At 32.7% G+C, this 12,318-nt stretch overlaps 1 protein-coding gene across 1 annotated transcript in view; it reads left to right on the forward strand.

The window, feature by feature from the left end:
• Positions 1–12,318, forward strand: part of LOC145248098 (cadherin-23-like) — a 166,900-nt gene that overhangs the window by 132,723 nt on the left and 21,859 nt on the right. Inside the window, exons 25-26 of the mRNA XM_080109887.1 lie at positions 835–956; positions 6,952–6,992. Coding sequence (XP_079966013.1) covers positions 835–956; positions 6,952–6,992 — 163 coding nt within the window. The remainder of the gene's footprint in view (positions 1–834; positions 957–6,951; positions 6,993–12,318) is intronic.

The raw sequence follows: 12,318 nt of genomic DNA on the forward strand, positions 1-12,318 counted from the left end.
GTTGATATGCTGTAAAACAAAAACAACCCACCAAAAGTCTAACATATTTTTATCATAACTTCTATCTCTTTTCTATCTTTCTCTCTTCCCTCATACCGGTTTCCCTCTTCTAACCCCCTATTTTTTCTTCACTCAACACATTCCTCTCTCTGAATATACATACATACACACATGATGATGATTGCAACGTCTTGTCAGACGAGTGGCACTCCCTCAGACATTTAAAATCCATGATTCCAAATGTCTGAGGGAGTATCTATACAAATATGATGTTGCAGAGTCTTAGCTTTGTACGACAGCTAAGTCTCTCTCTCGGTTCAAAATGTTGAGATCCAGCAACAAGCAAGAGCAAGATAGCTAGCAACAAATTAAACTGCAGACCAGCTTAATGCGGGTACTGGTCTTCCGCTTTATGGTTTTTTAAATTAGAGATTTGCTTCTCCTAGAAAGGTTGCCTTCACCACGGCTTACGGGAGCCCTCTCTACCCCAATACACATATACACACACACAAATATACACGGTGCTAGTTGGCCGTTGACCCAGAAAAAGAGTTCATTCGCCCTTTGGAAGGTCTTGTTTTTAATCCTTCAGGTCATGTCATATGCTACTGGTACCATGTAACCCAGTACTACCTGCCTCATGGTCGGGTCACCGGCGACTAAACTGGTTCCCCCACCAGACTTGTTTGGTGAGGAGGGCGACATACACACATACATACATACATACATACATACACATTGTCCTTTATAGAATAGATAAATGGTATAAGCAGCTTTTAAAAGCATTTTTTATGGAGTTGAAACATATTGAAAAAAATTTATTTGTCTTCACAGAGTCTGGAACAAAAGAAAGCTGTAGAATCGTCCAAGGAGAAAGTGATTCTATTTGCTGTCATCGCTGTTCTAACTGTCTCTCTCTTCGCAATACTGCTGCTCTTCTATGGAAGCAACCAAAGGTAAGGAGACGACTGTTTATTTAGCAAATCAAAATTATTGCATTTTTAACCAATCAAATACTTTCTTATGTACAAAGAGTATTCAGTAAGGAATATCTATAACCCATTTCCAATTGTCTGATCTAGCTGAAAGTTCGTACGTGTAATACTTTATATATCTATGGGTTATGTTGAAAATTACAGCTCTGAACTAATTGTGCTTTTTGTTTAACAGGTGTTTGAATTGAGTCACGTGTGAAATGGAACCTGCTGAGTGTTGTGCAGTGTTTTTTTTTGTATTTTAAAGGATGCACCCCACGTGAGAATTTTGATTAAATGGAAAAAAAATATGATAATGTCCCATTATATGGCTTTATAAAACGTAAAATCAAAAAATAGCCGGAAATCTATTGAAATAGCTGCCCAGACATGGTTGCCTCCCCCTTCTTCTGTGGCACAATGACGTAGCCCCTTTTTAAGGGAGCTAAGGGCTTCTACATTAATGAACCTTGTACCTGACTTTGTAATGAAGTTAAAAACGTTCGAAACAGGTGTTTGTGATTTTGAAAATTTTCAGCTATGACTGAAGCCAAGAATGACAGGTTGTTTATAATATTGAATCAAGGCAAAACGATATAAAACCTTAGAGATTGAAAGATCAAACTAGGGGAACTCGTCAAGAGGCATTCGAAAACAAAACAATGCTTAACCTGTATGAATATATCTTGTCTCTTTTTTATGTCTTTCTCCCTCTCTCTCTTTCCTTCTCTATTTCTCTCTTTCATTCCCTTTCTCTCTCTTTCAATAACGAAAAAGAGAAATGAAATATAATTTAATTGTTTTAAAACAGTTGAGACTTGTATCTTATGCACGATGGACACACATAGCAGTTCGGCGGCACGCGTCGGCTCTCAACGGGTTTTAACTAAAAATGTGCTCCTCATTGTTAAATCTTAAATAAATTATATTTTTATAAAAAAATGCATTTGTTCACTATTTTGCATAAAAGTGTTCGATTTCAGCATACCATTAATGCCGATGACAGAAATATGTCTGCAATGACCACACAAGATGCGACCCATGCCAGACAGTTATAGCCGACGACGTATCGACCTGTTTTCGTTGGTGTTTCCAGCATGTGTCTATCGTTTAGATATCGTTGGATATCGTTTATTCCCCGGGGAGCTGATTGCATTTGCAAGACGTTTCTCAACCAAGTAACCCTCCCAGGGAGCGATAGTGCCACACTTCCATCGATGAAGCATCTGTCAGTCAATTTGATGCTGCCATTTTAAAAGATGGACACATGACTATTCACCAAATACTTCAAGAGATAAAAATTAGTACAGTGTTTGTGGAAATTATCATTAATGACTTTTTGCATATGCAGAAGATGTTTGCCAGGTGGATTAACAGGTTGCTTCCAGAACTGAGAACGCATCGAGTGCTCTAGGATGGATTTAGAGATATGGCAAGAATATGAGACAAAGTTTTTCAAAAGGCTGGTTAAACCTGACTCTATAACAATGATTTTGAGACCAAAGCCCAGTCAATGCAGTGGAAGCACTTGAACTCACCACCAAGGCAAGATTGAAGCCATTTGCTGGCAAGCTCATACTCGCAATCTTCTGGGGCCAGAACGAAACAGCGATGACAGATTTCATTTCAAAGTAAACCACCATTACAAGAGTTTATTATTCTTCACTTTTGAAGAAAATTAAGAGAAGCTATCAAAATCAACAGACAGAGCAAGATCAGCAAAGGTGTTCTCCTCCTTCATATTATTATTATGACGATTATTGAATTTATTTTGCCCTTAACTCATCAGAAGAAAAAGCACTTATCAATTTTAAAATAAAATAAAGGCATATGAGCATGATTTCAAGATCTGAAAATTGAGAGATAAATTGCTATTCACTTTATTACGCCATCTGGCATGATAAAATGGATGAATGATTTTGCGCTATGAAACAGGTGCTGTCAAAAATTGTGCATGTCAACTTACTTAAGGAATAAACGGTAAGATCGTCAACATCTTGAAATTTGGAATATAGACTTTTGTTATTTATTTATTTTATATATATATATATATATATATATATATATATATATATATATATATATATATATATATATATATATATATACCTACTATAATAATTATTAAATACCTACAGACACTAGAGTTTCATACTTTCGGGAATCATCAGTGCAGGATGTCACGATTTCTGCCGGTCGGGAGATTCAAACCCGGCAACAACTCCATCTTTGAATCCATTAGCAGGGAACAAATCCGCACGGACAGGGTCAACTGCAAAAAATATTGTTGAAATTTAAACATTTATTTTTAAATGTTTTTAACGTTTGTTAAAGCGATCTAATGATTATAATATGATCTGCGCATGCGAGCTAAAGTGACTGTAAATTGCTCAACGATAAGAAACGAGTTTCTTAATATATATATATATATATATATATAGAGAGAGAGAGAGAGAGAGAGACAGACAGACAGACAGACAGACAGAGAGAGAGCGCAAGTTCTGAAAATATATATGCAAATTTAGCTACACAGAATTTTCTACGTTCCATCCTCATAAGGATTCTTCAGGCTAAAATGCATTTTAGCCCGAAGAATCCTTATGAGGATGAGACCTGGAAAATTCTTTATAACTTAATTGTCATATGCATATTCAGAATTTAATACATAGCTCTACTCACGCATTGAGCACTGTTGAAGTAAATACTGAAATAGATAAAATATATCACTTTATAATTTTTTTACTTGATACATGAAATAATATTACACACACACACACACACACACACACACACACACACACACACACACACACACACACACACACATACACACACACACACACACATAGATAGATAAATTTTGACAAAAACTCATTATCAACACAAATCTGATTAAAGACAATAAATTTCTTCCTTTGTTCATTTTTTTATTGTTATTATTTTGGTTTCGATTTTGTAGAAAATTCATCATCGTTAGAAAATAGAGAAGAGCTTATGTGGAGGTTAACTAAGCCAAGTTATGTTTTTTTTTTTTTTTTTTTCTTTTGTAAAAGTTACATTCCCACACAGAGAGATAGGGAGAAAGAAATACACAGAGAGAGAGAGAGAGAGAGAGAGAGAGAGGGGTCACCTCCCATTCTGAAAATTTTTATGACTTGTCGATACATCTTTCTAGTGAACTAAAAATATTAGTTTCAATTAAATTATCTCTCCCGATAATGATAATAAACATATTTTATGAAAAGATTTTGTAATTTATTTTTTCATATTATATTATTTTAATTAATTACTATTAATATCAATGAAACTATTGCAGATATAGAGATAAAATAACACAGTAAAATTACAAATAAATAACAACAATTATTAACAATATATAAATATATATATATGCATATATATACATAGACACGCACATATATATATATGTAAATACACATATCGTTTTCAAAATATTGGTTTAAAATACATAACCACACACAAACATATAAACTAATAATAATAATAATAATATATATATATATATATATATATATATATATATATATATATATATATATATATATATATATATATATATATATATTCCAGCAAATATTATTAAATGCAACGGAGACACTTTGCTTTGTGATTCTTTTTTTTTTTTAATTTTCGATTTTCCGTATAGTCTTTTTTGTATTAAAGTCCAAAATATTAATAAAAGTTCCATAATTGTTGCTGTCACGAGAACTTTCGATTCGTCCGCATCATCATCAGGTGTTGAAGTAAAAGTGCCAAGGAGCGAACATGAGAATTAAAAGTGACAACTAAAATATACAGTAAGCGGTGTTAGACGATGATAAGTTAAAATATATAGAGTCGATGAAAGTCGTTCAAAAATCTAGGTCGATTAAAAATTCGATTATTAAAATCAGCAGGATCGTGGAAACCGTTAACAAAGTACGTCCAATACGAACTGAACAAGACATTTTAGAACGTTACTGCTTTTCTCAAATGCAATATCATCTATAGTGGGTTGATTATATATATATATATATATATATATATATATATATATATATATATATATATATATATATATATATATATATATAAGTGAACGTGTCTGTGTGTGTGTCTGTGTACATTTCCCTATGCAATAACTCTATCAATTTTTAGTCTACAGACTCGAAATTTGATAGACAGGGTATTGAGATTTGGGAAAATCGATGTGATCGGTTTTTGGCCAGAAATTTGGCGATTACGGGGTCAAAGTTCAACGATTTGACCTTTGAGAACTCTACCAAACTCCTTCGACAATTTTGGGTCTACGCACTTGAAATTTTAGATATAGATTCCTTGGACATGGATCTAACTTAATAACTTGATGTGAGCCCAAAATAATAAATGTTAAGGGGTCATAATAGGGGTCAAAGTAAAAAAAAAATTGACCTCTGCGGTCTCTTCCAAATTACTCAGACAATTTCTGGTCTAAATATTGGAAATTTTACATAAAGGGTATTCAGAGATAGGGCAAGCTACCAGTTTTAGTTACCAATATATAAATTATGTATGTCTGTTTGCATGTCTGCCTTAAACTTTCAACAGAGGCGACGGATTTTACCAAGATCAGTATCGTTTAAAAGTTCGACCTTTCATACGACAAATATCGAAAAATTGGCTAAAAACATTAATATCTTCCCCTTCAACTAGGCACTTTTCTACAGGGGGGGGGTCACTTTTTTCGCCGATATTTTTTAAAGTTATCCTCTCCTTTAGATTGTCTAGCCTTAATTTTAAAAAATGTCCCTTCCGGTTTGGTGGTGGTCGTAATAGCATAAACGTTAGGTTTTACCCCGTACTTTTCCTCCTTTGCGGTACGGGTTCGAGCCTGCCTTCCTACTACCACTTTTTTTTTTTTTGCTCAACATACACATCCAAACACCCGGGCAACGCCGGGCTGAAATGCTAGTATATATATAATTTTTTTACTATAATAATTAAATACCTACAGACACTAGTGTTTCATCCTTTCGGGAATCTTCAGTGCAGGGTGTTACGATTAATACCAGTCGAACGATTCGAACTCGGCAACACGAGACATCTCTGGCTCGATTAGCAAAGACCATATCCATTCGACTACCATTAACCGCATGAAATAACGTTGAATTTAAACATTATAATTTTAAATGTTTTTTACGTCAGTCAGACAGTGATCTAATCGTTATACAATGATCTATGCATAAGAGCTAAATTGACCGACTTTAATTCAACTGAAAGTGCTCAACAATAAGAAACGAATTTCTTAAAGAGACTGTCATAATTATTTTCTTATTATAATAATTAAATACCTACAGACACTGGTGTTTTATCCTTGCGGGAACTTTCAGTGCAGAGTGTCACGATTAATACCAGTCGAACAATTCGAACTCGGCAACACGATATATATATATATATATATATATATATATATATATATATATATATATATATATATATATATATAACTACTTCATTTACTCACATAAAATTAATATACGAAAGTATAGATTTATGCGTAAACGTTAAGTATTTACTTCAAAAGTGTTCAATACGTAGGTAGAGCTAGTTAGTAATTTATAAAATATATATGGCGATTAAGCTACACTGAATATTCGGCGTTTCATCCACTCTAGGATTCGTCAGGCTTATTAAATATTCAGTGTAGCTTAATCGCCATATATATTTTATAAATTACTATATATATATATATATATATATATATAAATATATATATATATATATATATATATATATATATATATAAATATATATATATATATATATATATATATATATATATATATATATATATATATATATATATATATTAAATAACGATGCTATCCCATAATCCAACGGCATCAAGGAAGCGCAATAACTGAATTTTAATTAAGAGCGTTTTGTGCAAACAGCTAAAATTATATTTTCTTTTTTTGTCTTTTCTTCACAATTTCAGATACAAACGAAAATTGAAAGCAGCTAACATTGATGTCCATAGTAAGTCATGGTTTTCTTGTTCAAAATGTTATCAGTGTCATTAAGTTTTTTTTTCTCTTGTTTAAATAATTAAAAAAAATTCCAATGTGGCAGTCAGCTGCTGCTGATATTTCAATTCGTCTCGGTATATATAAATATTGAATTACCTCCCTTAGTGTTACACGCAAAGCAATAAGTATTTAGGCATATAGATACTGAAACAGACATAATGTAGGGCACGGGAGTAATTCTATTATTCTCACTAGTTCATTCTTTATAAATGCCAAAACGTGTTCTCTATCAGAAATTATCCTCAGTCATATTTCTATTTCGTCATGCACATTACAGTGTTCGTAAACGAAATCCCCTTCTGAAAATAAAGGTGGCTAAAACGAAGTGTTTTTGATATATCAATTATTTTAATTGGAATTCATTATTGAGATGAGTATTATTTATATTAACTTTTATTTATTGCGGACAATTATTCTCATCCTTATTAGTTGTTGTTTCACAACGTTTCGGCCAACTATTCCTCTGCCCTTCGTCAGGTGGTAACCGAGACAGATAGGAACTTTGAATCTCCTAACTGTATTCTCAGCAATCATTGCCATCCGTAGTTGTTGTCGTCTCACCACGTTTTGGCCAAGTAAGCCTCTGGCCGGCTTTGGGTAGGATTGAAACCTCTATCTTCAGACAATGCTCATCTGGAACCGTAGAGATTTAATGTCTTTATCAACTGCGCCACGGGCCCAGAAGGGCGATCTAGATTGGATTTTTTGATCTTATAAATCCACGTTTACTTATTATTTGATCTTCTATGGTCGGGTCCGTACCAAATGGTATATATATATATATATTATTTTAATTGGAATTCATTATTGAGATAAGTATTATCTATATTAATTTACATTTATTGCAGACAATTATTCTCATCTTTATTAGTTGTTGTTTCATGACGTTTCGGCCAACTATTCCTCTGGCCTTCGTCAGATGGTAACCGCGACGGATAGGAACTTCGAATCCTTTAACTGCATACTCAGCAATCATTGCCATCCGTAGTTATTAAATAATACTCCTCTTAATAATTAATTCCAATTAAAATAATATATATACTATTCGGTACGGACCCGACCATGGAAGATCAGATAATAAATAAACGTGGATTTATAAGATAAAAAATCCAACCTTGATCGCTCATTGGGGCCCATGGTGCAATTGATAGAGACGTTGAATCTCTACGGTTCAAGATGAGCATTGTCTGAAGATAGCAGTTTCAATCTTACCCAAAGCCGGTCAGAGGTCTACTTGGCCAAAACGTGGTGAGACAACAACAACTACGGATGGCAGTGATTGCTGAGAATGCAAGTTCCTAACCGTCGCGGTTACCACCTGACGAAGGCCAGAGGAATAGTTGGCCGAAACGTCGTGAAACAACAACTAATAAGGATTTTTTTGATATATATGGTGTGTAAGACACACTATATTAACAATAAAGCGCTATGAGTTTGAAATAAATACATCTGTGGCTTTGGAATGTTTACTAGTAATATATATGCTCTGAAAGTGTAAATTTGTTATATTGAGCTTAATTAATTGTGACAATTTGAAAAAAAAATTATTGAGCATATACCTTAAAAGTATATACTTTTTATAACCAAACGTATATATATATATATATATATATATATATATATATATATATATATATATATATATATATATATATGAGAAAAGAATTGGAAAAACGAAAACATAAGGATATATACTAATGCATATAAATTTAATCGTTGATTCAATAGAGAGATTACATCAATTAGAGGCACCGGATATATATGCTCTTTATATCTTGGTATTTCGAAGCCTAATGCTTCTCATCAGCCTAAAGCGTTCGAAGCCTAATGCGTCTCATCAGAAGCATTCTTGCTAGGTAACATGTGGCGTCTAGCAATAACTACATACAGAGAGTAAAACATTGTAAATGTGAGGGTACAATGTTTTACTTTTTTCCTTTCACACCTCATTATTTTGTTTCTAATGATATTATCGCTTGACGTTATATTTAAATGCGTATAGTCTTATATTATCGTTTATTCTCTTTTATATAAGCTCCACCTCAATTGTTGAGCTTTGTATTATCCTGAAAGAATTTCTCTAATTCTTTTTGGCTCCCTATGTATATATACATATATATATATATATATATATATATATATATATATATATATATATATTATACATATATATATATATATATATATATATATATATATATATATATATATATATATATATATATAGTCAAAATTTTGTGGAAATTTTCTTTTATATAACTCTTATTTATTTTATCTTGGATCTCTTCATTACAGCCGCTTCGTTAATGGGATGACAATTCTATGATTTTATGTTTTCATAAAAATGTTCTTTCTCATCAACTCGTCGGACATGATTTCCATCCGATATTACTAGCAAAAAGTTTATTTTGTGCATGATAAACCTGGTGCGTTCGTTTGAGAAAAGAAATTCCATCCACACGTTGTTACAGGTTGGCCATCTTGGGTAACATGCAAAGTAAACTTCTTGTTTTAAACCTAATTTTCGTTTTTTTTAAATTTTTTGTTTTTGTCTTAATTTCCAATTTTTTCTATTATTTATTCTTTCCTATGTTTTAATATTTTTATTACTACATTTATACGTATTTATTCTAATATTCATTTTGTTTGGTTTATTTTCATTATATATATATATATATATATATATATATATATATATATATATATATATATATATATATATATATATACTCAGTTTTTTTTATATATTCAAAAGTAATGGACTAGTGAATTCAAAGAGGTTGTTAGATAGTGCTCAATAAAAAGAGCTGATAATACTTGTTTATTGTTATATAAACATGCTCACATCCCGCTGCTACAAACATCCACTTGTTTCAATCAAACAACAGATATCATCAGGCAGCGACTTGACTATTCAAATGTTCAATGAATACATTGAATTCATTGAAGATTTGAATAGTCAAGTCGCTGCCTGATGATATCTGTTGTTTGATTGAAACAAGTGGCTGTTTGTAGCAGCGGGGTGTGAGTATGTTTATATAACAATAAACAAGTATATATATATATATATATATATATATATATATATATATATATATATAAATGGGTATAAAACAGAATTGAATAAAAACAGAATTGTACCCGAACTTATGTATATATTAATAAGGCAGCGTGTTTGTTATTTTGTGTGTCACGTTTACATCCGAGTGACTGTCGTTTAATTGTTATGGACTTCCATTTTTTTTGTAATAAATGATTTTACCAAGAATTTTTCATAAGTTTTTCTTGAGTTTGTAAGCCATGTGTAGTTTTAGAAGAGTTTCCGATGGGTAGTTGTTTATATAATATATATATATATATATATATATATAAGCGAAAAGGTACAATTATTTCATACGTGCAATACCCGTCCTAGGTAGGTAAAATATTCTTTTGCTCAAAATAGCAAATGATACATAGGCATTAAAAATTTCTCTCTCCTAAGAATAACAAATATATTCAAAATCAAATTAAATTTTCTCATTGTGTATATAGTCCCGAGCAACGCCGGTAGCCCTGCTAGTCTATATATATATATATATATATATATATATATATATATATATATATATATATATATATATATATATATATATAAGCGAAAATGTGTGTGTGTGTGTGTGTGTGTGTGTGTGCATTTTTTTGTATGTCCGGCAAAGGCTTTTTTAGAGGATGGGGTGACGCTCGGAGGAATCACTAATTTTTACAACTTTTTATATAAATTATAATATCTACGATTTACGAAAGGAGTTCGTTTCTATCTTTTATTTGAACGACTTTTACACGCTATTTTCGCGCTATTTTTTGGTCTCCGTGTGTTTGTTTAGCTTTTCAGTATAAAAGCGAAACTAAAAATAGAAAGCTGAAATGTGTTCCCGGCCTTTTGTGCCGGCACGCCCAGAAGCAATGAGCTTTGATCAATGCGAGGAAAACCCGTCATATCAGACAGTTGCTATTCATTTGGGCACTCCCCTTTTTATAGGGAGCTGGTTTTCCCCAATATGTTGGAGAAACTAAACAAAAAAACTGGCTTGCAGCCAAAGTTAAGTGCTAGATTTAATTCCCCCTATGGCATGATGTTTGACCTCATTAAATTTACGCACCTGTGTGAACTCATTCACTTTACTTTTTAATCGTTTAATTTCAACCATTCTCAATTTCTCTGCCCTCATAGCGTCGCGGTAAGTTATCAGACGATGATTTTCTTTTCCGCCTTCGCCTCAAGGCTTCGGTTCGAGCCTACCTGCCTACAAAAACATTTTTTTCTTTTACACCTCCAAACACCCGGGCAACGCCAGGCACCCCGCTAGTCTATATATATATATATATATATATATATATATATATATATAAGAAAAAATGTGTGTGTGCATGTGTGTCTCGCAAAAACTTTCCACTCACGCGACTCATCCTGACTAGATCAGTATGGTTTTGAAGCTCAATGTCTTGGGGGACAAATATCGAAAAATTGGCCAAAAACATTCACTTCTTTACCCTCAACTGGGCAGTTTTGTACAAGGAGGGGGTCGCCTTTTCGCCAATATTTTTGCAAACTCATCATATGCGCTTGCAATGACTAACCTTAAGTTGAACGGCAGCAAAGACGTAAGTCATGGTGTCTGCGGGAGTTAAGCGGTTTACTTTTTTGCTTTCTTTTCCTCCTTTGCATTACAGGTTCGAGCCTGCCTGCCTGCCCGCCCGCTTACTCCTTTTTTTTTATTTTGAGGCTTAAGTAATGGAATTTTTTCCTTTTAAAAGAAAAACTGAATTATTTTACCTTTCACTTAAACTTTTTTGTTTTTTCACACCTCTCTCCATCCAGACAGTGTCTATTTTTTTCTGGTTGTATTGATTCCCTACTAGACATCCTCTCCACAACCGGGCAATGCCGGGTACCCTGCTAGTATCTCTCTCTCTCTCTCTCTCTCTCTCTCTCTCTCTCTCTCTCTATATATATATATATATATATATATATATATATATATATATATATAAGGCAAAATGTGTGTTAGTACATGCGTTTTTGTTTATGTGCGGCTAAGGCCTTTGGAGGAGGTGTGCTCGGGATATATACTGTTTCTTAGAACTTTTCATATACTCCCTAGATTGTAATATCTCCAATTTTATGAAACGAAGTTGCGTCTATCTTTTATTTTCGCGCTATTTCCTGGTCTTCGCGTGTTTGTTTGGCTTTTTCGTATAAAAAAGCAAAACTGAACATGGAACAAACGTGTCTC

This window comes from Euprymna scolopes, chromosome 26, assembly GCF_053919585.1.
Source record: "Euprymna scolopes isolate OS-2025 chromosome 26, ASM5391958v1, whole genome shotgun sequence".
Lineage (NCBI taxonomy): Eukaryota > Metazoa > Mollusca > Cephalopoda > Sepiida > Sepiolidae > Euprymna > Euprymna scolopes.